The sequence below is a fragment of the Pleurodeles waltl genome, chromosome 5 (assembly GCF_031143425.1).
Source record: "Pleurodeles waltl isolate 20211129_DDA chromosome 5, aPleWal1.hap1.20221129, whole genome shotgun sequence".
NCBI lineage: Eukaryota > Metazoa > Chordata > Amphibia > Caudata > Salamandridae > Pleurodeles > Pleurodeles waltl.
In genome coordinates, this window is record NC_090444.1 from 267,234,868 (window position 1) to 267,260,848 (window position 25,981).

At 43.0% G+C, this 25,981-nt stretch overlaps 1 protein-coding gene across 3 annotated transcripts in view; it reads right to left on the reverse strand.

Moving 5' to 3' along the window:
• PREPL (prolyl endopeptidase like) overlaps window positions 1-25,981 on the reverse strand; it is a 419,271-nt gene that overhangs the window by 210,498 nt on the left and 182,792 nt on the right. For all 3 annotated transcript variants that reach the window (XM_069234002.1, XM_069234004.1, XM_069234003.1), the window contains 2 exons: window positions 15,489-15,705; window positions 5,872-6,054 (listed from right to left, as the gene is read on the reverse strand). In XM_069234002.1, the coding sequence (XP_069090103.1) occupies window positions 5,872-6,054; window positions 15,489-15,705 (400 nt within the window). The remainder of the gene's footprint in view (window positions 1-5,871; window positions 6,055-15,488; window positions 15,706-25,981) is intronic.

Genomic DNA, 25,981 nt, shown 5'->3' on the forward strand with positions numbered 1-25,981 from the left:
CAGTCCCCATCATTGTGACTGGGTGCCCTGGAGGGCACCTAGGACACATGGCAGGGCCCCAGGGGATTGGGCCCCAGTGCTGAGATCAACCCTAGTGAAGGGGGCCCCTCTTCCCCCCAAAAATTAAAATGTTTAGGCAGGGCTCCGGGAGATGGGGTCCCCGGGGCCAAAATAGGCCTGGGAAATGGGGACTTTGCGGGGTTGGGTTGTTATAGGGTTTGACCACAGGGACTGGGCATATGCCAGGCCCTGCGCCCAACCCCCACTGTGAACGGCCAAAGGCAGTGCGCAGCACAGGGTTGGGTTGTTATAGGGGTTGACTGCAGGACCTGGCCTCCCCAAGGTAACTGTAACTCACGCGCTCGCCTCGCGGGGAACGCGCCATGAAAAGGCTGGCAGAAAGGGGACTTGTGATGGTTAAAAATGGGGTCTCTGGTTGCCAGTCAGTATGTAATCTGTCCATGCAGGGACTCTCACTCTAGTCAGAGTAAGGGAGTTACACTCCTAAGACAACCCCTGCTCACCCCCTGTGTAATTTAGCACACGCAGTCAGGCTTATCTCAAAGGCAATAGGTAAAGTATTTGTACCAACACAAACAGTAATACAGCGAAAACACTACAAACTAGAAACCACACCAGTTTAGAAAAATAAGCAATATTTATCTAAATTTAAAAAGACTAAAACGACAAAGATCCAACGTACACAAGTCAAGATATTGATTTTTAAAATAAAGAGTCTTACTCCATAGAAAACAATGGAAATGTTGTTTTTACACAAAGTATCCAGTTTGTGTGAAAAATAAAGCCGCACGGGCGAGCGAGCGTCGGAAAAGTCAGCGATGCACCGATTCCTTCCTCGCAAGTGAGGCCGTGCGTTGTTTCTTCTCCGGTCTGGTAGGCGATGTGTCGTTTTTTTCTCCCAACAGAGGAGCGAAGCGTTGATTTCTGGACACGGCACCTCGGATCCGTGCAGGTTCACAATAATTTTGACACCCAGCGATGATGCATGATAAATCCAGCCGCATGGAGTTGGAAAACCGCACTACGTGGGGCTTGTGTTGTTTTCAGCAGCCGCCAAGGGGTGTTGCGTCATTTTTTCAGCCGCGATTCAGGTGCTGCATCGATTTCCTAGCTGCGATGCAGGTTGTGCGTTGATTTCAGGCACGAGGCGGGTGTTGCAACGTTTTTACAGCTGCGTTGCAGGTGGTGTTTCAAAATGTTCACTGCACTGCTTGCTGTGCATGGATTTCAGTCCTCGTTCTACCAGCTTCACATTTCAAGGGCCCAGGGACTGAATAGGGCACCACTTGGCAGTGCAGGAGTCTCAGCAGAGAGTCCAGGTGCTGGTAGAGGAAGTCTTTAATGGCCCTGAAACTTCAAAACAAGAGGCAAGCTTATTCTTCACAATCAGGAATATACCACAAAGGCCAGTCTTTGTCCTCTTTCAGGCAGAAGCAGCAACTGCAGGCCAACCCATCAAAGCACAGTCACAGGCAAAAGAGCAGTTCTCCTCCTCCAGCTCTTCAGCTCTTCTCCCTGGCAGAGGTTCCTCTAGGTTACAGAACTAATCTGAAAATCTGGGGTTTGGGGTCCACTACTTATAACCCTTTCTACCTTTGAATTAGGCCAACTTCAATGGAAAGTCTCTGTTGTTCACATGATCCTGCCTTGCCCAGGCCTGGCTCCAGACTACAACACGGGGTTGGAGACTGCATTGTGTGAGGGCAGGCACAGCCTACTCAGGTGTAAGTGACCGCTCCTCCCTCCATTCGAGCCCAAATGGCCCATCAGGATATGCAGACTACACCCCAGCTCCCTTTGTGTCACTGTCTAGAGGGGATTCACAAACAGTACAACTGTCAGTCTGACCCAGACAGGGAATACACAAGGATGGTTTAAGCAGGAAAATGCAAGAAAATGCCCACATTCTAAAAGAGGCATTTTCAAACAGACAAGTTAAAAATCAACTTTACTAAAAGATGTATTTTTAAATTGTGAGTTCAGAGACACCAAATTTAAAATCTCTATCTGCTCCCAAAGGGAAACTGCACTTTAATAATACGTAAAGGCAGCCCCCATGTTAACCTATGAGAAAGAGATAGGCATTGCAACAGTGAAAACTGAATTTGGCAGTAGTTCACTGCTAGGACATGAAAAACATCAGTACATGCCCCACCTTTAACATACACTACCACCTGCCCACTGGGCTACCTAGGGCCTACCTTAGGGGTGCCATCCCATATGAAAAGAGAAGGTTTGGGCCTGGCAAGTGGGTACACCTGCTAGGTCGAATTGGCAGGTTAAAACGGCACACACAGACACTGCAGTGGCAGGTCTGAGATATGTTTACAAGCCTACTCAGGTGTCATAATCAGTACTGCAGGCCCACTAGTAGCATTTGATGTACAGGCCCTGGGCACCTCGGGTGCACTTTACTAGGGACTTACTTGGAAATCAAATATGCCAATCATGGAAAAGCCAATGACACATACAATTTATACAGGTAGCACTTGCATTTTAGCACTGGTCAGCAGTGGTAACGTGCCCAGAATACCAAAAACAGCAAAAACAGAGTCCAGCACTCACTCAATGAGGAGCAGGGGCAAAAAAAGACAGGGGAGATCATGCCAATGATGCCAGGTCTAACAGTGATCACCACAGCTGCCACCCCATTGGGATCTGTGATCCTGGTGGTGACGGCGGTCACCTATTGGTTCGACGGCCAGGGTCTAAATATGGTGGTCGGGCAGCCAGGAGTGTGGTGGTCAAACTGCCACTGCAGGTTTGGTGGTCCTCAGACCGCCAAGCTCATAATTAGGCCCTATATGCTTGCAAGTGTTGATTTGTGTTCAGATAAAGAGTTACCATATCAAGCCTTTTATGACCATTAGCCAATCCGCTCAACCTCTGGCATATAGGGGGTCATTATGAACCCCGGCGGTTCAGACCTCTATGCCAGCAGCGGGGGCAAAGACTGCCACCGGCATGGCGGTCTGAACCGCCATATTATGGACACAGTGAGGGCCGCCTATGGCGGCCCTCCTCCACTGCCAGGCTGCCAATGACAGGCAGCCTGATGGTGGAGGGAATCATTTTCCGACAGGCACCCCTCGGATGATGATCCCTTCTGCCACCAGCCTTTCCCTGGCGGGCCCCTGCACTGGCCATGCACTTGGAATGGGCAGTGCAAGGGCCCCGTGCAGTGCCCTATCGCGCAGGATGGGTTCAGCTGCACCCCCCGCACACCAACATTGGTGGCGGCTCCATTTGGAGCTGCTGTCAATGTTACAGCCCTTTTCCCCGCTGGGCCGGCTGGCGGAAACACTGTTTCCGCCCGCAGGTCCAGCGGGGAGAACATTATGCGGCAGGGGGTGGTCAATAGAAGACCGCCAGCATGGATCTCGGCAGTTAAAACCATTGAGATCATAATGAGGGCCATAGTGTCAATAGATGTTATTGTAGAATTACCAAAGAGTCAAAAATGCACTGTAATTTTGGTGGTCGTACATCAGTTAACTAGATTGATCATTTTATCTCACTAACAGAATTATCCAATTCAAAAGAGTTAGGACAGATTTTGTATATGACATCATTCCATTGCAATGCATTTTAATTATTGGGAATGGAATATTAATTAACCTCAGAGTTTTGGTCTGTTTTATAGATATGAAAATCAGTATAACTGCTGGTTATTACCTCAAGACGAAATGGGCAGAATGAGAAACTGAACCAATATTTTGAACAATATTTAAGATGTTAAGCCTTACGAGAAAACAAGGATTAGCTTAAAATGTTGTGGTTAGCAGAATTAACGATGAAGCAATACTGAACATTCAACAACCTGCATGTCACTTCTCTTGTGTATGATCTGAACAATTTCAGAATGTTATCATTATATGTCCTCATCTACATCAGCTCCATTAGTATAAGAACATTCAAATGATTTAAAGAAAGCTCACAAATCATCCCTGGGTGCCACAGGAAAATCAAAGATAACGATACAAACTACATGCTGATAGCAAGAAAAGTTTCTGCACCAATATAAAAATTTACACTTGAAAAATTTCTCTAAGCTGCAACCAAAATTTGTTGGTCCTACTGAAAGAATTCTGAATCCAGTTAACTTAAGGTTACAATTGCTCAGGTCCAAGAATAGTCACATTGTAGTGCTTATGTCTTTGTTGAAACCTGGTCTTCCCAAATATGTCTTGTTCAAAATCAGTGCAGGTTCAGGGGAATTCTGACACAAATAGCAATTAGTTGTGGGAGGGCATGGAGTGGATGTAAGCTGAGTTAGAAAACAGTGGCAATATCTGGTAGAAGGGAAGAAGTTAGGCTATTAAAAGCAAATGAGGATACCAGCTTCCTGTGTTCATGATCCATGTTTATCACATGAATTATGCCAAAACCGTACGCTAATCATGAGCTCAACTGCTGATATGGCGGTCTTTGGGAGGCTAAGTGGTGCATTACCATGATCTGTGGCTCCGACTCACCTTCCTGCGTTCATGCTCTAGCCGAGCGTAATACTCTCAACACATTCCATGGAAAGAAAGATTGGCAGCACATTAGGAACGTTACCACCACTTAGCAAAAGGGTTTGCTGGAGGAAGCACTTTGTGCAGGTGGCTGAACGCAAATTTAGAAACTACATTTTCCTGGAAGCCACAGAACTCTTGTGATGTTTGCGGACCATTCAGACCCATGGTCTTCCGAACTGGAGGAAGACAAATTAGAATGCATTATGTGCAAGGTAGTCATTTATTGATGAGGGGTAAAGCTTATTTAATTTATGTTTTTAAAAACCTTTTGGTAAACAATTGGGACCTCTTTTGTCAACTGCAGATGTTTGTTTTATCTGGACTAGGAAGTGGATGAGTTGGTTATACATAATTTGTCTACTATACCTTACTACGGATTTATTAAAAAAACGTGATTAAAAGTGAAGTAACTAAATAATATTAGCACAAGGCTATGGTTTAAATGTTGTTGGGTACTTTACACATTATCAATGGTCACAGTCCTGAATCGTCATGCCCACTCACTCTAGCCCTGTTTGCACTGGACGTTTGAACAAGAATAGAGTTTCAAAGGAGCGTGATAATCACTGCACCCCTAAACTTTTCCTCTGACAGATTTCACAAGAAGTACTTAGGGGGGTTATTCCAACTTTGGAGGAGGTGGTAATCCGTCCCAAATGTGACGGATTTACCACCAGCCGTATTACGAGTTCCATAGGATATAATGGACTCGTAATACGGCTGGTGGTATATCCGTCACTTTACCGTTACTTTTGGGACGGATTACCACTTCCTCCAAAGTTGGAATAACCCCCTTAGTGACCTTTATCAGGGGAAAAACCCGGGAAAGAGACAAACACTCGAATTTGGTTCAGTAAATACTGATTTTACCTAATACTTCTCATTCAAAAATTGAGGGGTAGGAGGTATTTATCACATGCAGTAGAAACATCCAAAATAGGGGTTTTCAGTACTTAGCAGGAGCGGTAAATACCAACCCTACTCTGCATAACTGGGAACTGCGAATTGATACCCCTTACATCAATTCACATGCAAGATTGTGCATGGAAACAAGGGAATACAGGTGCACTAACATGAGCACTTAGACTGTATAACAGAGTACAAATGCAAAACGTTGACTTTATAAATATTACACATTCCAATTGCTACTCATAGAGCTCTGCTTGGAAGTTAATTCGTAAATTTGTGGTAAGCCAGTAAGCCACGTCTGCAGTTTAAGGCTGAAATTTTAGCATAAGGTTTATGTAATTCGCAGAGTTTAAATGTTTAACACTGAATTACCCAAAATATTCAACGTTTTTTAATGAGAGAGCAATGAGATGAGACAAACCTGAGTTGAGTAAACCACGGTTTCAGAAGCAAGTGAAATCACTGTTAAATAATGCACATTGGACTGCTTTAAAAACATTATACAGTGATCTTTCATCATCTCCATGTCCACTAGCTTTTCTTTGACAGTGTAAACGAGCTTCCATTTATCCAAAGTGCGTGAGTCCATCGGTGTTTTCATCAGCTAGATCACGAGAAAGAAAATCACAACTGATTAGCATTGAAAAAAAACTACCAGCTTGAAGGCAAAAACACAATTTCAAGATAATACCGCAAAATACAATAAATGTCTAAATAGTAAGAACTTTATTCAGGACAAGCTCTTTTGTGGGTTTGTGGAAATCAGCTCTGTAGTCCAAAGGTGTCAAACGTGTCTTGTAGCGTTAATTGTAATATATGTATTCAATTAAAACAAAGGGATAAGATCAGTTACAGTTAGGGAAAATATTTTTTATTTATATACAACACCAACGTATAGAACACAAACTTTGGAAATTACAAAGTTATAACTTTATGTAATAAAGACTTACTAGAACTCGCAAACCTCTGCTCAGAGAGTTGTGATCTTTCTAGCCAAACTAAATTAACTAAACCTCTGCCCTCTACCATGCACACTCTTCTCATAAATGATGTCATTTGAGATGGCACAAGTGTTGTTATGAATGCTATGATTTACCATGCTATAAGCGATGTAGTATGAAAGAGTATAAGCAATGCCTGGGGAAGGTGCAAGTTATACTTAATATTGTCTGACTAGCGAGTCCACACAACTCTGTATGGAGGTGTGCGAGTTATAGTAAGTTTTGGGTGGGACATCAGTTATAACTATAAATTTATAACTATAACTTCATCATTTCTATTGTTTTTGTAACCTAAGTTGTTTTTAAATAGAAATAATAAATTAAGTTTTCCTAACTATAACTAATCTTAAACCTCTGTTTTTTTTATTAGATTCATTTTTTTTAAATGTGTTAAACCCTTTTAATGTTGTATAGTGGAAGGGCTTAGAGTGGAGTAGAATGTTATAGAGTTGAGTGGCGTATAGTGGAGTGGAGTGGAGTGGCGCATCACAGAGTGGAGTGGCGTGTCACAGAGTGTCTTGGCATGGACTGGTGTAGGGTGGAATGATTTAGCATGGAGTGGCGTAGAGTGAAGTGGGATGTTGTAGAGTGGATTGACATGTCAGAGTGCAGTGGAGTACTGTAGAGAGGTAGTTAGAGCAGAGTGGCATGTTGTAGAATAGAGTATAATGGAGTTGAGTGGAGTGCGTGTCAGAGTGGAATGTCGTGGAGAGGTGTAGAGTGGAGTGGAGTGGTGTGTCACAGTGGAGTGATGTGTCAGAGTGGAGTTGTGTGTCATAGAGTGGTGTAGAGTACTGCAGAGTGGAGTAGTGTGTCAGAGTAGAGTGGAGTAAAGTAGTATGGCGTGGCAAAGAGGGAGTTACCTAAAGTGTTGGCGAGTGGAGTATAGTGACAGAGTGTTGTGGAGTGGCACAGAGTAGAGTAGAGTGTTAAGTGGTGGGGGCAGAGTAGAGTATAATGTTGTAGAGTGGGGTGTCAAGTGTCATAGAATGGAGTAGAGTGGAATACAGTAGAGTAGCAGAGTGGAGTGGTGTAGAGTGGAGTGCTGCAGAGTGTCATAGAGTGGAGTAAAGTGTCAGAGTGGAGCAGGGTGGAGTGAAATAGAATGGAGAGGTGTAGCCTGAAGTGGAGTAAAGTGTCAGAGTGGAGTGGAAAGTTGTAGAGTGTAGTGGTGTGTCTTAGAGTGGATTAGAGATAGAGTGGAGGGGCACAGAGTGGAGTAGAATGTTGCAGAGTGGAGTGCATGTCGAAGAGTAGAGTGGAATGTTATGGAGTAGAGTGTAGCAGTGTGCCAGAGTGAAGGGGCATACTGTGAAGTGGCGCAGGGTGGGGTGGCATGTCATAGAGTGGAATGGTGCCTCAAAGTGGAGTGACGTCTGGTAGAGTGGAGTGGCATGTTGTAGAGTGGAGTGGATGTCATAGATTGAAGTGCCATAGAGTGACTTAGAGTAGAGGGGCGTAGAGTGGAGTTCCGTGTTGCAGAGTGGAGTGGTGCATCATAGACTGGAGTGGCATGGAGTGGCGTACAGTGGAGTGGCGTGTCATAGAGTGCAGTGGCATAGCGTAGAGTGCAGTAAAGTGTCATACAGTGGTGTGTCATAGAGTGGAGCAGGGTGTTGTAAAGTTTAATGGTGTAAAATGGAGAGGTATGTCCTAGAGCAGAGTGGAGTGGCATGTCACAGAGTGGCGTGGTATAGAGTGGAGTGACATGTCGCAGAGTGGAGTGTCGTAGAGTGGAGTGATGTGTTGTACAGTGTCTTTTGTCAGATATACAAATAGAGATTTTCTCTGAAAAAAACAAAGGTTAAGAGGGATGTCATAGTTAGGAAACAGAATTAAAAAAACATTGAAATTCACTTAAAAAAGCCAAGGTAACTGGGATGCTATAGTTAGGCTCACATTTTAAACGTACAAAACCATAGAAATACACCTGTTATGGTTAGCTTTCCTCAAGTAACTATAATTCATGCCCTAAGGTAACTATAATTTGTGCCCTTGCTATGCACTGCTAATTACCCCACAAATTACGGCACTCATGACATCTTTGATAACATCATTGATAACATCATTGATAATATCAATGTAATATTTGCAGTACAATTTTTGACAAAAAAAACCTAAGCATGGGGAGGGGGACGCAAGTTATAGTTACCTTAGGGCATGAGTTATAGTATGTTAAGGATACTTCCTAAAGTGAGGTAACAATAGTGACTGCCTGAGTTGAAGAGGCATGGTGTTCCAGCTCTTTGCCACAAAGTAGGCGAAGGAGCAATCCGTGGTTCCTGACGATGGACGCGAGCGGGGACATGTAAATGCTGAACTGTGTGGGGCCCAGGGAGGAGCCTCAGGGTACTCCGCAGCCGGTCTCTGTAGGTTCTTAAAGGTATCGCGGGAGTCTGACTCTGTGTTCTGCCAGTCAGGAAGGAGCGTAACCACTGTGAGGCATTTCGTTGGATGCAGGCTGCATGGAGTCTGGAACAGAAGGTGTGATGGGACACCGTGTCGAAGGTGGCCGATAGGTCCAGTACGATGAGGGCTGCTGTTTGGCCGTGGTCGAGGAGCGAGCAGATGTCATCTGTAGCAGCGAGGAGGGCGGTCTCCGTGCTGTGGTTGCTCCTGAAACCTGATTGGAGATGTCCAGGATGTTGTTATCCTCGATGTGTTTGGGAAGCAATGATGGCATTTTCGATGACCTTGGCTGGGAAAGGCAGCAGAGAGATGGGGCAGTAGTTCTTGAGGTCCAGGTGGTCAGCCATGGGATTCTTCAGGAGTGGCCAGATCTCGGCGTGCTTCCAGTCCTCAGGGAAAGTAGCTGTCTCCATGGAGCAGTTAAGAGTGTGGCAGAGCTCGGGTGCGATGGAGGTGTTGCTTTTGTTGAAAATGTGGTTAGGAAAGTGATTAGCAGGGGATCAGGAGGAGATGCTGCTCATAATGGAGCGGGTCTCATCCGTGGTGAGGCTGGTTCAGCAGTGCAGGATCTATGAAGGTTCAGAGGATCCGAGCTGGAGGGTTGTTGTTGGGCTCAGAGGTTCTTGGGGTCCTAAGCTATCATAGATCCCCTTGATTTTACGATGGAAGAAAGAGGCTAGTCTGTTCCAGAGGTCTTGAGGTGGAGGGAAGTCTGCTGTTTGTGATTGGGGTTTGGCAAACTCTTTCTCCATAGCCAAAAGCTCTTTGGTGTTGTGTGCAATGGCAGTGATACGGTCCTGCAGGGCTGCTTTCCTAGTGGATCTGATGAGGTGGTGGTGAGATTTGATGGTGGATTTTAAGGCTGCGAGGTCTTCCAGGGACTTGCTGTTTCTTCATCTTTTTTCTAGCTGTCTGCAGGTGCGCCTGGAGTCCTGGAGTGCGGGGGAGAACCTTCTGGCTTTCTTGAGGATGTGTTTGGCGGAGGTCATTCAGGGTGGTGCTAGAGTGTTGGCGCATGCTGAGATGTTAGCATCTGTGGTGAGGGGAGGAGGTGACTTGCTGAGGGTGTTGGTGAGCTGTTCCTCAGTGATCTGGTTCCATTTCCTACGTGGGGAGTGGAGGGTGCAGAGGTGGACGATAGGTGTGGTGATGAAGAAATGCAGTAGTGGTCGATCCAGTGTAGCGTGGAAGTGTTGTCGACGGTGATAATGTTGCTAACGGAGAAAATGGGGTTGAGTGTGTGTCCAGCGATGTGTGTTGGCAAGGTGGCCAGTTGCTTCAGACCTATTGTGGTGAGGTTTTCAATCAGGAAAGTGGTGTTCTGGTTGTTACAGTTGTTGTTGTGGAAGTTGAGGTCGCAGAGGAGAAAGTATTTTGAGGAGGCGAGTGTGTGGGGACATATGATGTTGATGAAGGCTGGTGGGGGGGGCCTATATATGAGGGTGTCGCAGAAAGTGGACTTAGGGGTGACGTGGACTTGGACCTTGGAAATTGAAGTGCTCCATGAGTGGGGAGTGTTCTTCTGCATTGGTTGGCAGGCGGAGTGTGGATTTGTATACGATGGCCAGTCTGCTGCCTGGCCAAGAGGGCCGGTCTTTGCGGAGTAGTTTGTAGTCACTGGGGATGTAAAGGTGCTGACGCAGGGCTTGTCCTTTGGTTTTTTAAGTGAATTTCATATATATATATTTCCATAGGAAAGGCGTTTTTTGACTTGCCTATATCTTTGGCACAGTGTTTCTTATTGCGCATGGGAAGTTTCGTGGTGATTTGTCAAGCAGGTGCCGAGAAAAAGGGGGCTGAAAAAATGTTGTGTATGCCATGTTAATTTCAATAGAATTTTTTAGACACAACTACAGGCAGAACCACTGGACAGAATTGCACCAAATTTGGCAGAAAGCTAGCTGTCGGTCTGCAGCTCACGCTTTTGGTTATTTGGAGTAAATCCGTTCAGTAGTTTTTGAGGAATTTAGGGAAATTCTAATTTGTATATCTAGCCATGAAGTATTCGCAAATAAAGACGAGCTCGTGCAGGGAAATTCACAGTTCTGATTGGCTGACAACACTTGAAACCAGGAAGTGTTGGCAGCCATCTTGGGTCTCGGCTTGAGCCGAGTCGCAGAAAAAAAAAGTAAAACTAAAATAAAATGGGGCAAGGTAGAGACACCCTGACCCTTTAGCACTGGTGAGAGGGGGGGTGGTCCCAGAGGGACTCCCACCCCCAAGCAAAAAAAAAAAAATAAAATTATATTTTTTTCCGCAAGTTTGCAAGATTCACGAATTTTCAGAAAAAAACAAGCATGGTCTCCCACGCATGTTTTTTGATTTTTTTTTATAGGCCCCCGGGTGGGCCAGGTCCCAGGGGCATTAATACTTTAGGGACCACCACCTCTCTGGAGCTTTTCTTTCTTTATATATATGCTGGGGGGCCCACAGCGCCCCCGCTGCCTCAGGGACTACCACTTGCCCAGGGCTTAAAATTTAATACCACCCCCCCAGGGCATCCATTTTTATCTATGCGGGGGAGCCATGCCCCCCCGTTGCCCTGGGGACCGCCACCTCTCCAGGGCTTCGAATTTAATAAATATGGGGGGTAGCCCCCTGCTCCCCAGGAACCACCACCTCCCTGGGGCATCCATTTAAAAATATCTGGGGGGCCCATGGCCCTCCACCCCCTAGGGACCACCACCCCTCGGGTAAAGTGTAAAGAAAAGAAAGAGGATCCTTATGGGACCCGCGTCCCAGCGACCATCACCTCCCTGGGGCTATGTCCTGTTGGAGGGGGGCCACCCGGCCCTCCTCATGGAGCCTCTGATGGCCCTAGGGACCACCACTCTCCAGAGCCGGTTCCTGCTATGTCCCGGGGGTGCCCACCCCTGGGACATAGCTGTTTGTTATGGCTTTGCTGCAGCCAAGCCACAGCAAACACTTCAGGTTTTCACAGCGGGACCTTTGAAGCAGGTACTGCTGTCAAACTCCAAAGTTTAATCTCTGTCCAGAGATGAAATGCTTCAGCAAGCACTGAACTGCTGTCAAAGTAGCTCCGTGCATGCTGAAGCATTGGCAGTGCAGGGGCAGGTCTAGGTAGCCTGTATGGGCTTTGTAATAAAAAAAATGAATTAAATAAAATAAAAATAGGGACCACGGGGGGAGCCCTTCCCAGCTCCGTTGCGGTCCCACATAGCCCGTAAAGGGCGTTTTATTTATTTAAAAAATACTAATAAAAATTACAAATATATAGGGACTGCGGTGCCAGATAGCCCGTAAAGGGCTTTTGATTATTATAACTGTTTTTTCCCAAAATAATATGAAAGCCCATAAAGGGCTAGAAAAAAAGGTTTAAAAAAAATAAACCGCCATAGCTCAGTGTGAAAGTTGCAGGAACAGCCCACTGTGGTAGCGCTCAGTTAGACATTCCTTGCTCACAAAGCATGCCATCAAAGTTATCCAGCACTAGGTTATTGTAGAAGAATACAACATCCAATACGCGCTTAATTCAAGTTGGAACAGGTAAAGTAGTAGACGTTTAGCCGGCATGTCAGCTCATACTGGGACTTCTGTTCTCTCCCTGTAATGTGTATTTCTGGATTCCACTGAAATTAGAAAACTATCAATAAGAGCTGTTATTTACAGTGCCTGGAAAGAGCAAAACCTAGGATATGAATCATCACATAAAATAAGTTATTTTTCCTGTTACAAGCACAGAAACCCTGTGGGAATTGCTGATAACAACCAGTCTGTTTTAGACAGTTGTACCAAACCACAACAACCTGTTGAAATCATCATGTTGTCTAGAGACTATCTACTATAAAGAGTAGCTGTACTATATATAAGTAATAGGACATTTATTATTTCTTAAATAAAAATAAGCACATTATAAATGAGAGAAGCTAAAGATACATCAAAGGGCAGTCTGAGACAGACTCAAGTGCTTTATTAAGCTAACTTTGTAGGCACTTTGCATAGAACAGACTTTGGCATAACACATACGAGGCTCATAAAGAAGACTGGCACATGCTATTCACGAGACAAAGGGCTAAAGTGAGCTGAGTATCAAGCTTTTCTTTCACTGAGTACCCTTTAAGTACAACTCAGAGCTATGTTGTGTCCTATCTCCACTGGTAAACAGAGGGCTGTCGTAAGCATGTTCAAACACAATTTGTTCAAATTCATACAACCACCTATTCACTCAAAATCACCAACTTGCATTAAGCTTTACCTTTTAGAATCACCCCAATTTTCATATTTATCCACACAATCATCAAGCCACACATCCACTCATTCAACCCCTACATTCAGTGTATCATCCTGTTATGATTGTCATATGTTTCCTATTCTAGGTATTCCACCTCCCTTTGAGTTATATACATTGGTTTATTTAGGTGTATGTTTCAAATATAAATGCACAATTATTATTGTTATTCATTGCAACGTGAAAATGCAGTTTGCTTGAAATTATTCATGTTTATTTCTCCATGGTTTCAATTTCTTTTCTAGTTATGGTTTTTAAACAATTTTCAAGGCTTCATAGAAACTGATATCCTATTTTCTAAGGTATTGTTTTCAAACAATAACCAACATTTCATTGACTCTAACTAAGTGAAAAGTTACAGGGGCTTTACTGCTAAATGCTTATTTTGAAAATGTTCAGCAGTGATCAGGTAGAGTTTATAAACTATAACAAAGTGGTATTAGATAGAGAGGAGCTTGCTCCAGGGATACAAAACTGCATGTAATCCAGTAGTGGTAAGTACCTTTCCATGTTGAAAACTAAAGGTATAAGCTTGGCTCACCTACCTTCTCGAGGAAACAGCTGCTTATATACAGGCAGGACAGGAACAGCGCTGCTGCTTCTTCAATGAACATTGCTTCCATTGTCCAGAAAAAGTATGTGAGTATGAAGCATCTGAGAAACTCAAAGTAGGCCTCTTTAGGTGTTAGATTTAGCTAGTTAGCATAGGCAAGGAGGGGGTGAGGATGTTGATGTAAAGACACTTTATAATACTAATCATAATGTTACAATATTTTCTATTATTATAACTCTTGATAAGTATCATTGCAACTACCTTGTTTATTTTTATAATAGTTACTATTCATATTGTGTGCACTAGGATAGGATTTTGGTTTTAATAAATCTAGAAAACATTCTCCTGGTTTCCTAGGGTTTGTGGGTGTGACTAATAATCATTAGAAAGGGTATGGGTTCCATTAACTATCCTTGTGAAATATCGCAAGACTGATAATTACCTAAAATACACCACACACAAGTAATGTTCAGTATGTTGCAGGTTGGTTGCAATCCCTCAGGTTCTCTGTCTCAGATTGGCACAGTGACTCAGCCCTTAGTGCCAGCGGGTCTAGAAAACACATCACTTGGCTATGTTCTGGAGAGAAATCCAGAAAACCTATCAGTCCAGGTATATAACCCAACACAAATACACAGAACAAACACATACACACGTGCTCATCACTTAACATGCAATTTCACTCATAAAAGGTCAGTCCTATTGGCTTTGCCAATGCTTGTTTACACAGTCATCACCTCATGCCTTTATATGCATGCTACAATTTACTGTAGAAATGCTATCAATGAACAATACTGATGTAAAACTGAATACAGCAAATTCATAAATACACTGAGAAGCTTAAACATTACTTGAGGTTTCACAATTGCGATTTGTATAAAAAGCAAAATGCAGACATCCAAATCCTGCATTTGCATATTGTGAATGTGTAAAGCATGTTAAATTCCATGATTGTGCAAACATGTTAAATTTTCAATTTAAAGAAATTAGATATGAGCATGGTCTGCCCAACTGTGACAGATCTTGTCTGTAAATGTTCTACAATTGCACACAGATCGTAATCATGATTATAGTGCTGCTTTCTTCCTTGCTATAACATGAACTCAGTTTGGGAATGTTGAAAAAAATAGCAGTAAAAATAAATGTTAGTGAAGAAATTGTCAGGCTGGACACTTTAAGGCTTGCTATGAGAATCTTTATCCCCAGGCACAAAAGCCCAGGGACCTGCTGTCCTCACATTGCACACCCAAATCTTTGCACCACATGGCAAGTCAGAAAATACTCAGGTATGCTTAATGACTAATAGGACTTGCACACAGCCAAGATATTTTGATTTTACTAAAATTATATGTATTGTAAACTTAATTATAGGCCCTGTCAACCAGCCATCTTAATCCACTGGTCTATTATTTGTCATCAATATTCTCCTTCTACCCAGTTCAGCATACTGCACGGGGTAGCCCACTTCAGCCATTGGCTAATTTCAGTAGAGTGATGGCATTCTGCCCTTTCACAAGGAACATATTCACACATAAATTAATTGCCGCACATCCACCAGTATTCCCTTCAGTGCTTAGGACTACTATGTGTGGTTTTTCAGACTTTTTTTTATTATAGATATTTTTTTCAGATTGAGAAAGGAATGGCAGCTTCCCTAACAATGTAGTCTTGAAAAAACTATGACTAAAAAAAAACACAAAAACATTGACAATGCCAAAAGGCTAGTAACCATCACCATACCTATAGGCTTTGACAACTAGTTTAACTATGTTCTTAAAATGTGGATTAACATCTTTAAATCTTGTTAGGAGTGTTCAAAGCATTACCTTGTATTCTGAATTCTCACCCAACGTGGTGAGTATATACAAAGTATTGTTCCAGTGCTCTACGTGGTAAATAACTCCAGCTGTCCTTTGCTGTACCAGAAAGGGTGGATCCAAGGGACGATGGCAATCAACCAACCAGACTTCTGAGCTTGTCTTACTGTTACTGTTGATTGACAGATATTTCTTGTCTCGTGTGCAGCATATGTCAACAAAAAATCTAGAAACAAAAGTTACACATACATGAATGTGAGACTGTCCAAGTATTTAAAAATAACGTCTCAGCAATTCATTTTTCCATGATCAAACCCGAGCAGATATGACAGATTCCATGCCACGTCCTAGTGTCCTTGGGCTAAACATGCCAATGCTATATCCACAGTAAAGATAACAAGCATTTGCAATGCAACGGGTCTTCCGTTTCCACGAGTTTAGTGTTGTAAACTCCTAACCAGACTTTTTTTGCCACATAAACTGAAAATGGAAAGTAAAACAGTTTCACATAAGCGAGCTGACGGCCGCCATGAGCGCAAAGCACACACACACAAAAGGAAACAGAAGTTCACTCGAAGTGAAACGTATCGGCAAAAGTGTATTTATCCATGTAACCGGCAAAAGTGCAATTATCCATGTAACCTTTAAAAGTGCAAATATCCAGGTAACAGGGTCGATATCATGCAAATCGCTTGACTACTGCCCAGCGAGATTGCATTGGCTACAAATTAAAAAGAAAAAGTAGTCCAGAAACCATCCCGGAAACACAGAGCCTCATATGTTTTCAGTAGTTGGCCGGTGGGCTCAAGGTGGGCTCAACACTGGAAAAGGCACGACGTATGGATGCCTTTCACTAATTAGATGAAGAAAATTTTAAAAAGCAGGCCCACGAACCAACCAAACTGATGGGCATGTGGTGAGCGTGGTTAAAAGCCCACAGAGAGATTACACGAGGGACAGAGCGCTTTGTGCTCAACACTAAAAAGGTAGCCTTGAACATTGGGACAATCTGGTTCAGATATGATGATATTTTTTGACTACATATCTATAGTCGAATTAGTCACCGGGGTGAAGCAGTCATCGAGATTGGAGATGGGTCAAAGGGACTAAGGGCCAGATGTACAAAGCAGTTTTGCCGTCGCAAATGGCTAGATTAGAAGAATCAGTCAGTTGTGACTACAAAAATGCCAGTTAAAATGTACAAACACCAAATTGCAAGTTAGCAATTTGAGTTAGCAAACAAATAAACAAATACCTCTTCAGTATTTGGATGGAGCATCCCTTCTAAATACTCAACCGTATGGTATGGATTACTGTTTTGCGACACAATTCTGGTCTCAGAACAGTTACAGTTTACCACCAGTTTAAAAGTGGTTGTAACCCATTTGCAAATGGGAAGGCGTACCCTCAGGGCACATTAACCTTTTGAGAACGTAAGCAAAATAGTTTTAAAGTTCAGGCAGTGGACCAAGCACCACTGCCTGCTCTTAAAAAATGAAACTTGAAACATTTAATTTTCTTTTCTGAAACGCATCCCATTTTTCTTTAAAGCACAACAGGCTGCATTAACAAAAAAACTAAAAAAGATCGCATTATTAAAAACCAATCACAGACATGGTGGTCTGCTGAGTGAAGCAGACCACCATGTCTGTGATGGCACTGATGCCTAATGGGGTGTAAATTGTGACCTACCTCATTAATATTCATAGATAGGGGCCACATATATCAACAGAAGGAATATTGATTTCCAAATTGTGATTATCTCCGTATCCCAGTTAGGAAATTTGCATTCCTAAAGTATGAAACTTTACATTTTCACAAAATGATTCATAGTGGGCCGCAAATCAACCTACCTCATGAATATTATTAAGTCTCAATTTGTGACCCAGTAGGAATCACAACCATCGCCAGGTTCCATTGCCAATGTAGCGATATCAATGACAATTCAGACTTTTAATACATTAAAAATTTGTAATTCCTGACACCCAAGTTATTTTTTCGTGCTTTGGGTGACTGGTATTAGTCGTTTTTAATGTATGTATAGTAATTAAACAATTGTTGTCTTCATCACAAAATTAGAGAAGCAGTGCAGCATACGGCTGGCTGTCATTAGTGGCAGTATTGACAATTAAGTGCCGGTGCCGAGCACCAGAAACCTTTGGCTCAAATTAAGCACTGCACTTCTGTAGTCAGTAAAGTATTAACGTTTTGCGACCAGAATTATGTCAGAAGTGTCAGAAATCGCAATACGTTTGTGGATATGAATATATAAGTAACACTGTCCATATATAGAAGTGAAAAATATTATTTATCATTTTAACTATCTGTACGTAGCTTGTAGTGTTTATTAACGTGCTCTGCATACTCCTGCTATCTAGTGTTGGGTCCAGACATTTGCAACTAGTTTTTCTTCGAAGAAATTTCAGTCACAAGACCTCCTGTGACTCTGCTCTTAGTTTAGAATGCACAAAGACACTGCCCCCCCCCCCCCTTAGGTTGTTTTAAACTATGGGGGCAAGAAATGGAAATGGAAAGCAGTGTTGAAGACAGATTGAGCTATGCACTGTAAACGGAAATGTAAGAAATTGGGTTGTTGGTTGACTGGGGTGTGAGCCCTAGTCAAGTAGCAACCACAGTCTTTGTCTGGGTGAGGCACAAGCCAACCTAAATTAACCTGTGCCCATACCTCGGATAGCTTGGCACAGAGCAGTCAGGCTTAACATTGAGGCAATGTGTAAAGTATTTGTGCAACACTTCAAACAGTAATAAAGTGAAAGACACCACACAAAAAGGATCCTGCACCTAGTTAGAAAAATAGAGTTATTTTAATAAATAAAATCAGACCAAAGCCAAAAAAATCCAATCAGTAGAAATCAAGATATACAATTTTTAAAATGTCAGTGAAAATAGCACCAAAAAGCACAAAGCAACACCTGTGGATATCAAACTGCAACAGGCTGGGACAAAGTCACTAGTTCAGGCTGGCCGCGATGGAGCATGGGCCGGTTACAGAGACCCTGTTAGGCCTGCTGAAAAAAGTACCTTAAATCCTGGTTTGCGGAGCTTTGGGAGGGTCTGCATCCAAGATGCATCATGCAGCCGTAGCAATGTGTTGGTTCCTATATGCAGCAAGACTGCGCTGCAAGGTTCTGCATTGCCATCAAGGGACCCGTCAATGAGGGCTTGCGATGCAAAGTTCCGCGTCGAGGATGTGTTGCATTGTCAGGGTGATGCGTTGGTTCCTAGGAGGTGCAGGGATGTGATGTGGAGGCGAACACGGTAGTCATGACTGCAGCAACTTGGAATGGGAGGGCCTGTGCTGAGAATAACCTCATGCAGCTGCCATTCTCTGTGACGGAAAAAATCCATGCAGCGCTGTCGATACATTGGTTAAGCACAGGTTCAATGCACAGCAGAGGAGATGTGTTGGCTCTACTGGATCCACAGAGGCTGGCAGAGAACATTAGGCCCACTTCCAAGGGTCCAGGACTGGGGTGGAACCACTTTGTAGATTAGACTCACAGATGGCAGAGTCCAGGTGCTGGGGTCGAGGTTTTTGAAGCCTTCTATCCCCGAAGCTCAAGTCAGGAGTCCAGCAAACTAGCCCTTGGGGTCACTCTGTGGGCCTGGGTTCAACAGATGCAGGTCTAGTCCTTCTCTCCAGGCAGGGGGGCAGCAGGTTAGCACAGCAGGGCAGCAAACTTACTGGCGGAGTCTAGCAGATTGGCAGTCACGGCAGTCATTCCTACTGGCAGAGTATCCACAGGTCCAGAAGTGCACAGAAGAGTTGGTGCCTGACATCCAATATTTATACCCAGTTCTGCCTTTGAAGTGGAAGAAGCTTCTGAAGCCGCACCTTTGAAGTGCACAGGTGCCCTGACTTCCTTGCCTGGGCTCCAGACTAATTACAGGATGTGTGCAGCCCTTTGTGTGGAGGCAGGAGACACCCTGTTCAAGCGTAAGTGGGGCTGTGCCCAGCTCCTTGATCTCATCCTACTAGTAAGAATGCATCCAGGCACACCTAAGGTCCTTATTGTGTGTGGCTGTTTAGAAGGAATACACAAAGCCAACTTGTCAACTACACCCAATCTTGTGAGCCAGTGACAGGCTGCAGGCACCAAATGGCTTAGGCAAGAAAATTCGATCTTTCTAACAGTGGCATTTTAAATATCATAATTTAAAATTTTACTTCACAATAAACTAGTAATTTTTATTACAATTCCAAAGACATCAAACATGAATGAATTACCTGTTCCGATTCGGAAGCTACAGCTTACTAAATGTAATGAGGTAACCCCTAAAGTTATCCTAAGGGAGAGGTAGGGTTTTCAGTAGTGAGAAACAAATTTAGAGTTTTTCACCCCAGGACATGGAAAACCTAAAAGTACATGTCCAATATTTCAAATACACTGCACCCTGCCTTCTGGGCTGTCCGGGGGCCTCCCCAGGGGTGAATTACATATATTAAAAAAGGAAGGTTTGAGCCTAGCAAAAGGTTTATTTTACCCGGTCGAAATGGCAGTTTAAAACTGCACACACAGGCTGCAGTGGCAGGGCTAAGGCATGTTTAAAGTGCTATTTAAGTGGATGGCACGATCAGCCCTGCAGGCCCATTACCAGCATTTAATTTACAGGCCCTGGACACAGGTAGTGCCACCTTATTAGAGACTTACATGTAAATTGACCATGCTAATTGAGTATAATACAATCTTACCATGTTTTAAAGAGTGCTCACAAGCACTTTAGCACTGGTTAGCAGTGCTAGGATGCGCAGAGTTCAGAGGCCACCAAAAACAAAGTCAACAAAACAAGAGGTCTGAAGGAAAAAGATTAGTAGGAACACAACTCCAGGGATGCAGGTATAACAGGAAAGTGTGAGAGAAAAACATTTGTGATCATCCCTGGCTTCCAGGGAAAAGGGTGGGTGTGTGCAATCTACAGCATTACACAATACAAACAGATGGTTATAGGGTAGAAATTTGGTGTTGGCCCAAAGGACGACCCGATCCTTGTGAACCTGAATGATTAGATCTTGTATTGTGAGAGCGTATACCTCACTAATGAGTCGAGGGAGGTGACTGCAAATAAGAAAGCCATGTTCAAAGATAAAAACTGTAGGTTGCATGAGTCATGCAAGGATCACATTAAGGTTCCATGTGGGACATGGTACATTTTAAAAGTTATTATGATGTTATTCCTATATAATATAAAATATGATATATTGTTAATATATTATTATTAGATATTATGGTTTTAAGATCCTGCATGAAGGCCTTAATAACTGAGACCCTGAAAAGTGATGAGTGCTGTCTGTTCGGTAAATAAGCTGTAACTGTGGTTAGGTGTAAGCAAACATAATTGTAGGCAAGGCCTGCTTTCAACAGGTACAGGAAGTAGCAGACAATCACTTGCACAGAGACCATAAAAGGATATAATTTTGACGAGATACAATAGTGTATAAATTCTGTCAATTTAACGGAGTAACAGGCATGATTTGTGGGTTTGTGCACCTCTCACAGGATAAGCATGCTCTCTGAGAGTTTGATACAGCCAAACTCTAGGAACTCAGATGACAGATTGTGAGGTTCAGCTGTCTGGGATCTGGGTGCCTGAGCTGGTGCCTGGTGCACTGGCAAGCCACAGAAGTTAACCTGGTACTCAGGCACATGGTATGGGCTGGCACCTGTCCCAAGTCCAACTCCTGCTATTCTCTTTCCTCTGCTTCAGAGACCTCTGAGAAGATGGACACAAGACTCTTGGCTCCCTGGTCTGTTGGAATGCTAAGGGATAGGCTTGTTCCTCCTTGGTGAAATCTGCTCTGCAGGACAATAATTTTCAACAGGACCAACCTTCCCATCGTCAATAGCAACAGTATAAGTCAAAAGTCAATAGAGCGTCTTTATGACAACCCGAGCCAAGCACCACAACATTAGGTGTATTTATAATGCCTTGGCCCTTGTGGATCGCCTGGGGATGTCAGCAGCTGCGCTCCTGGTGGACGTAAAGCATTTCGTTCCGACAGTTGGGATTACTCATTTGTTCTTCTCCAGAGGCTGAACTTTGGTCGCAGATTCTTCTCCTATGTTCAGTTATTGTATACCAACTTATAAATATTTAGGAGTATACGTGTCCCAGGATGCAACCTAGTTGTGGGCTTCAAACCTGCCATCAGCATTAGCCTGTGGAAAGAAGAGGAGGTAAGGGTCTGCTCACTCCTGCTGTTGTCATTGATTGGTAGATGAGCAATTTTTAAGTTGGTCTCCCTGCCCCATTTCTTTTATCAGCTATAGAACTAACCGTAGACCATTCCTCAGTTGTGCTTTCGGCAGATAAATGTTGTTCTTGGTGGGTTCCCTTGAGGGGGGAGCTACTCACATTGTCCTCAGAACCTGTTTTTAGTCCATATATTGTTGTAGCATCGCCGCAGCTGACATATCCTTATACTACTAGCTGCCCCACCTCTTGATTATCAACGACTGGTGCTATGGCCTTCAGAGTGACCCTGCATATGCGGTTGAGAAGTGGGCAATAGGCATCACTCCCCCACTAGACTATTTGTATGTTGTGAGGGTGGCGGGATTTCTTCCACCAGCAACACAAGTAGTTCTGAATGTATGTAAATGCTCCTTGAGGTGGATGGGATGGTGGAGGAAACTGACTGGGCAGATGCCACTATGGCCCAGTTGTTAGCTAACATTTGCACATCACTGGGTAGGCCTTTTTGAAGTTAATCAAGATTTAGGGCAGTACCCAGATGGTCATCTTGCCAGAGGAACACAACAAATGTCTCCCAGCACACAGAGCCTTTTCTCTCCTCCGGGAGTAATCTTCACACCTCAGCAAGGGGGCTATTCAGCTGCCAGGTGACCACTGGAGCTTATTAAATGTAGAATCCAGAGGCTTTAAGCAGGGAAATGTAACTTTCTTAAAGTACCTTTGCTTACAAATTCATCTTCATTAGTGATCTGGGTTTGTAATAAATATTTCAAAAAGTCCAAAAATAAAAATTTTATTAAATATAATATTGTATCCCAATGCTTTCCTATGATACACTCAACCCTGCTACAGTGAAAATAGCTTTTGGGGGCTTTTGACTGTAATGACGTTTAACATTAAAAGTTTACATGTCCTACTTTTAAATACCATGCGGTAAGGCCTAATTAGGGGAAGCATATTAATATTTAAAGGGAAGATTTAGGCCTGGTAAAAGGGGTAATTTTGACAGGACAAATTTCCAGTTTTAAAACAGCGCAGCCAGGCTGCAATCATGCTGGAATGGGTGGCACAATGGATGCTGCAGAATACTTCTGACATTTAACCTAAAAGCTCTGGGTACATATAGTTCCCTATACTAGGTACTTATAAGAAAGTCAACCATGCCAATTAAAAGTATGGGTCATTTCAACATGTTGTAGAGGTGAGAGCATATGCACTGGGGCCGGGTTAACAGACTCTTAGTTTACAGAATCAACAAACCAGTGGGGTGATCATGCAAAAAGAGGAATCTTCCTACAGATGGTATAAATCCATGACCCAGTCTGCAACAGTGTAGGTTTTCTTTCCTGAGTTGTTTTATGAATATCCAACAAATAGTCAATTTGAAAGTGGACACAGCACTAAACCCAATCCCTGGCCAGATATTTGATTGAGAGTTATCCAACAAGAGGACTAAGACAAGTGATCTGAAGCCCAAGCTTCACCTATGACCACTTTACCCCAATGAAGATGCTGCTGCACCCCCACCCGGATCTAAAGATGCATTGATCCTTGGTCTGATATGGGGACTTTCATGATATTATCCTATTATTCCAAGCTTTAATGTGTTTCTGACAAAATGGAAGCTTTGTCCTGTAATTCAAACAAAGTGGCATCTGCTTTGAATAGGTGAAGCTCTTCTTGAAATGAAGGTTCTTCGCTCACAGAAGGCTTGGGAGAAATAGCATGAACAAAGGGTGAGGGGATTCTGATCATTCAGGGGAAGGCGCTGAGAAATATGATGCCCCAGTGGAGTATCATTTTGATCTCCCTTCAAATGTCCCAGACGATCTGTGGCAGAAGACTGATCATTGTTGCTATTACCTCTATGGTGAGCGTTTTGTTCCTTAAGTCAGTAAAGTTTGCTCCTTGGTCATCATTATTCACATTTCCTATAGAAGGTTTACACTAAACATTCCAGAGGATCTAGTGTCTTTCTGTCCTGTGATATGACTATTATTTAATCTAGGAACATGATGATGATTTGGACAAATCTTGGCCATAGTTCCACCACAGCAATTAGCTTGATGACTTTGCTGAAGTTCCAGACTAAAAACTTCAAAAGCTTGTCCAGGATGAACAAGGAAAATGCTGTACAGAGAAAAATCAGGTCTCTCTTTTAGACATCTTTGTGATTCAGACTAGCTAACCAGTTTTACTCTACGTTGTCATCCTGCATGAGATGTGTCCACTCCATTGTGAAATGTTGGTACACCAACCAGATTTTGAAATGATGAGCAAAGAAAGTCATTTGTCATACTTCTTAATCAGTACCAAATTGCTTGCAAACACAACAGGGTGAAGGGTCATTCTCACAATGTCTTTATTTTGAGTGTTCATCGACCTCAGTGTACACCAGCTAGCTCTCTTCTAATGAAGAGATAGTTGGCAAAGAAACACCAGCTTCACAGGATACCTAAAGAATTATTTTGGAAAGGCCCTGACTGTCTTCAGCACTAATGCTTCTGATGACTTTTTTTCTGCCACTTTCTTTTTCCTGTCAGGACTAGAAAAACATGGAAGACTTGGAGACAGAAGCTCTGACAATAACCCTCTAATCATGCTCTCTAAGGAGACCAGGAAACTGGGATTTAATGCTCTTTCCAGAGTCAACACACTCTCATCAGGGGAAAATGGGTAATTGGTAGAAGAAGAGAGAGAGCGAAAGACACTGGGTACTCTGCTCATCTCTCAGGATTCACGGCCCTCGCGCCAGGTGTATGCAAGTGCCTCACTATAAATTGTCATTGAGGGAAAAGTCAGTTGCATGATGTGAATAAACAAAAAATATTGTATAATGTTGTATCCTGAATATCTGGAGTATTGTCAGAACCTCCCTGGCCTCTGAGCACTTGTTTACTTGATACACCACTTGTTAAGGCAAATAACAACTTGAGGATATACCAAGAACAAAACATCCTAAGCTCATGACCATCACAACACCAAAGATGTACACAAGAAGGCATTTGTCGCAGCAGGAAAACAGATAATATACAAGAACAAATAGCATCGCAAGACAACAGTGGTGGAATATTGATTAAGCGCAGATGCTTGAGGAACTGAAGAAGAAGGAAAACACAAAGGGAATTCGTTTTTATGGTCTGAATGACTAAAAACAATGCAATTTATCCATATATCTATCCAAAAAGGAAAGGAACAAAACAACAAAAGTGCAGGAAAGACAATGGCAGTATGAGGAAAGACAGAATTACATTCTTGGAGTAATCTAGGAGCATGCACAAATGAGGCTGCTTCCTGTTAGCTATCTACTGCATTATATCTTTTTCATTCAGTGAGATACTGAAGTCGACCTCTTCTGATCTTAGAATGTTATATGGATTTGATTTTGAAATCACAATAACTCTAAGGTGTAACTACTTAAGAAGGTTTTGGGTGATTTTAGCTAGCTTAATCTTTGATATTTGGAAAACAGGGCAAGACTTCCATGTCTTAAGCCATTTAATTTTGACTGCGGCAGAACCTACTAACCTTTCAAATGAGAATGGACTTACAAATAAAAGGGGAAACATGGGGCGGGAGCCTGGAATGACTAAATGTGAAGGAGGCAGCCAAACCAAGTTTTCAATGGTATCTGTTGATGGGTGTGTTCTATTTCTATTTGCAAATTTCTTGCAGGTAGCTTTGAGAGCTAACACATTTTGGATCACTGACTTAGGAACAGGCAGTATGGGTTGTAGGAGTACCTGTACGGATGTTGATATGCGGAAATACAAAAAGCCAAACCGTAGGGTGAAACTCATAAGTGTACAAGAAGGAGAAAACCCACTAAATTACATTGCGATTTGCTCTAAGCAAATAAGTCATTGAAGACCTAGAGATGCAATTTTCCACCAATAGACAAGAAACAGTGCAAATATTATTCAACTGTTTAAGTCTCTCAGTCTACCTATCCATCTGTGGATAGTAACTGGTTGACTTAAAATTGGTGGAGCCTAATTGTTCCAACAATAAATTCCAAAACCTAGTTATAAACTGAGCTCCTGTGCCTGTAACAATAACTTCTGGAAGCCCATGGAATCATAACAATTTCTTTTAAGAAAGTCTTATGGAAACTCTGCAGCGGTGAGTAGCTTTGTCAAAGGGACTATATGCGCCTGTTTGGTGAAATAATCTATTGAAACTAATAATACAGTGCATCCTTGAGAGCAAACAAGTTTGACAAAATGTCCAGAATTTTCTGTTGCCTTGCTAATGCTTGTAACAGACCTAAAGACTTTTATGAAATA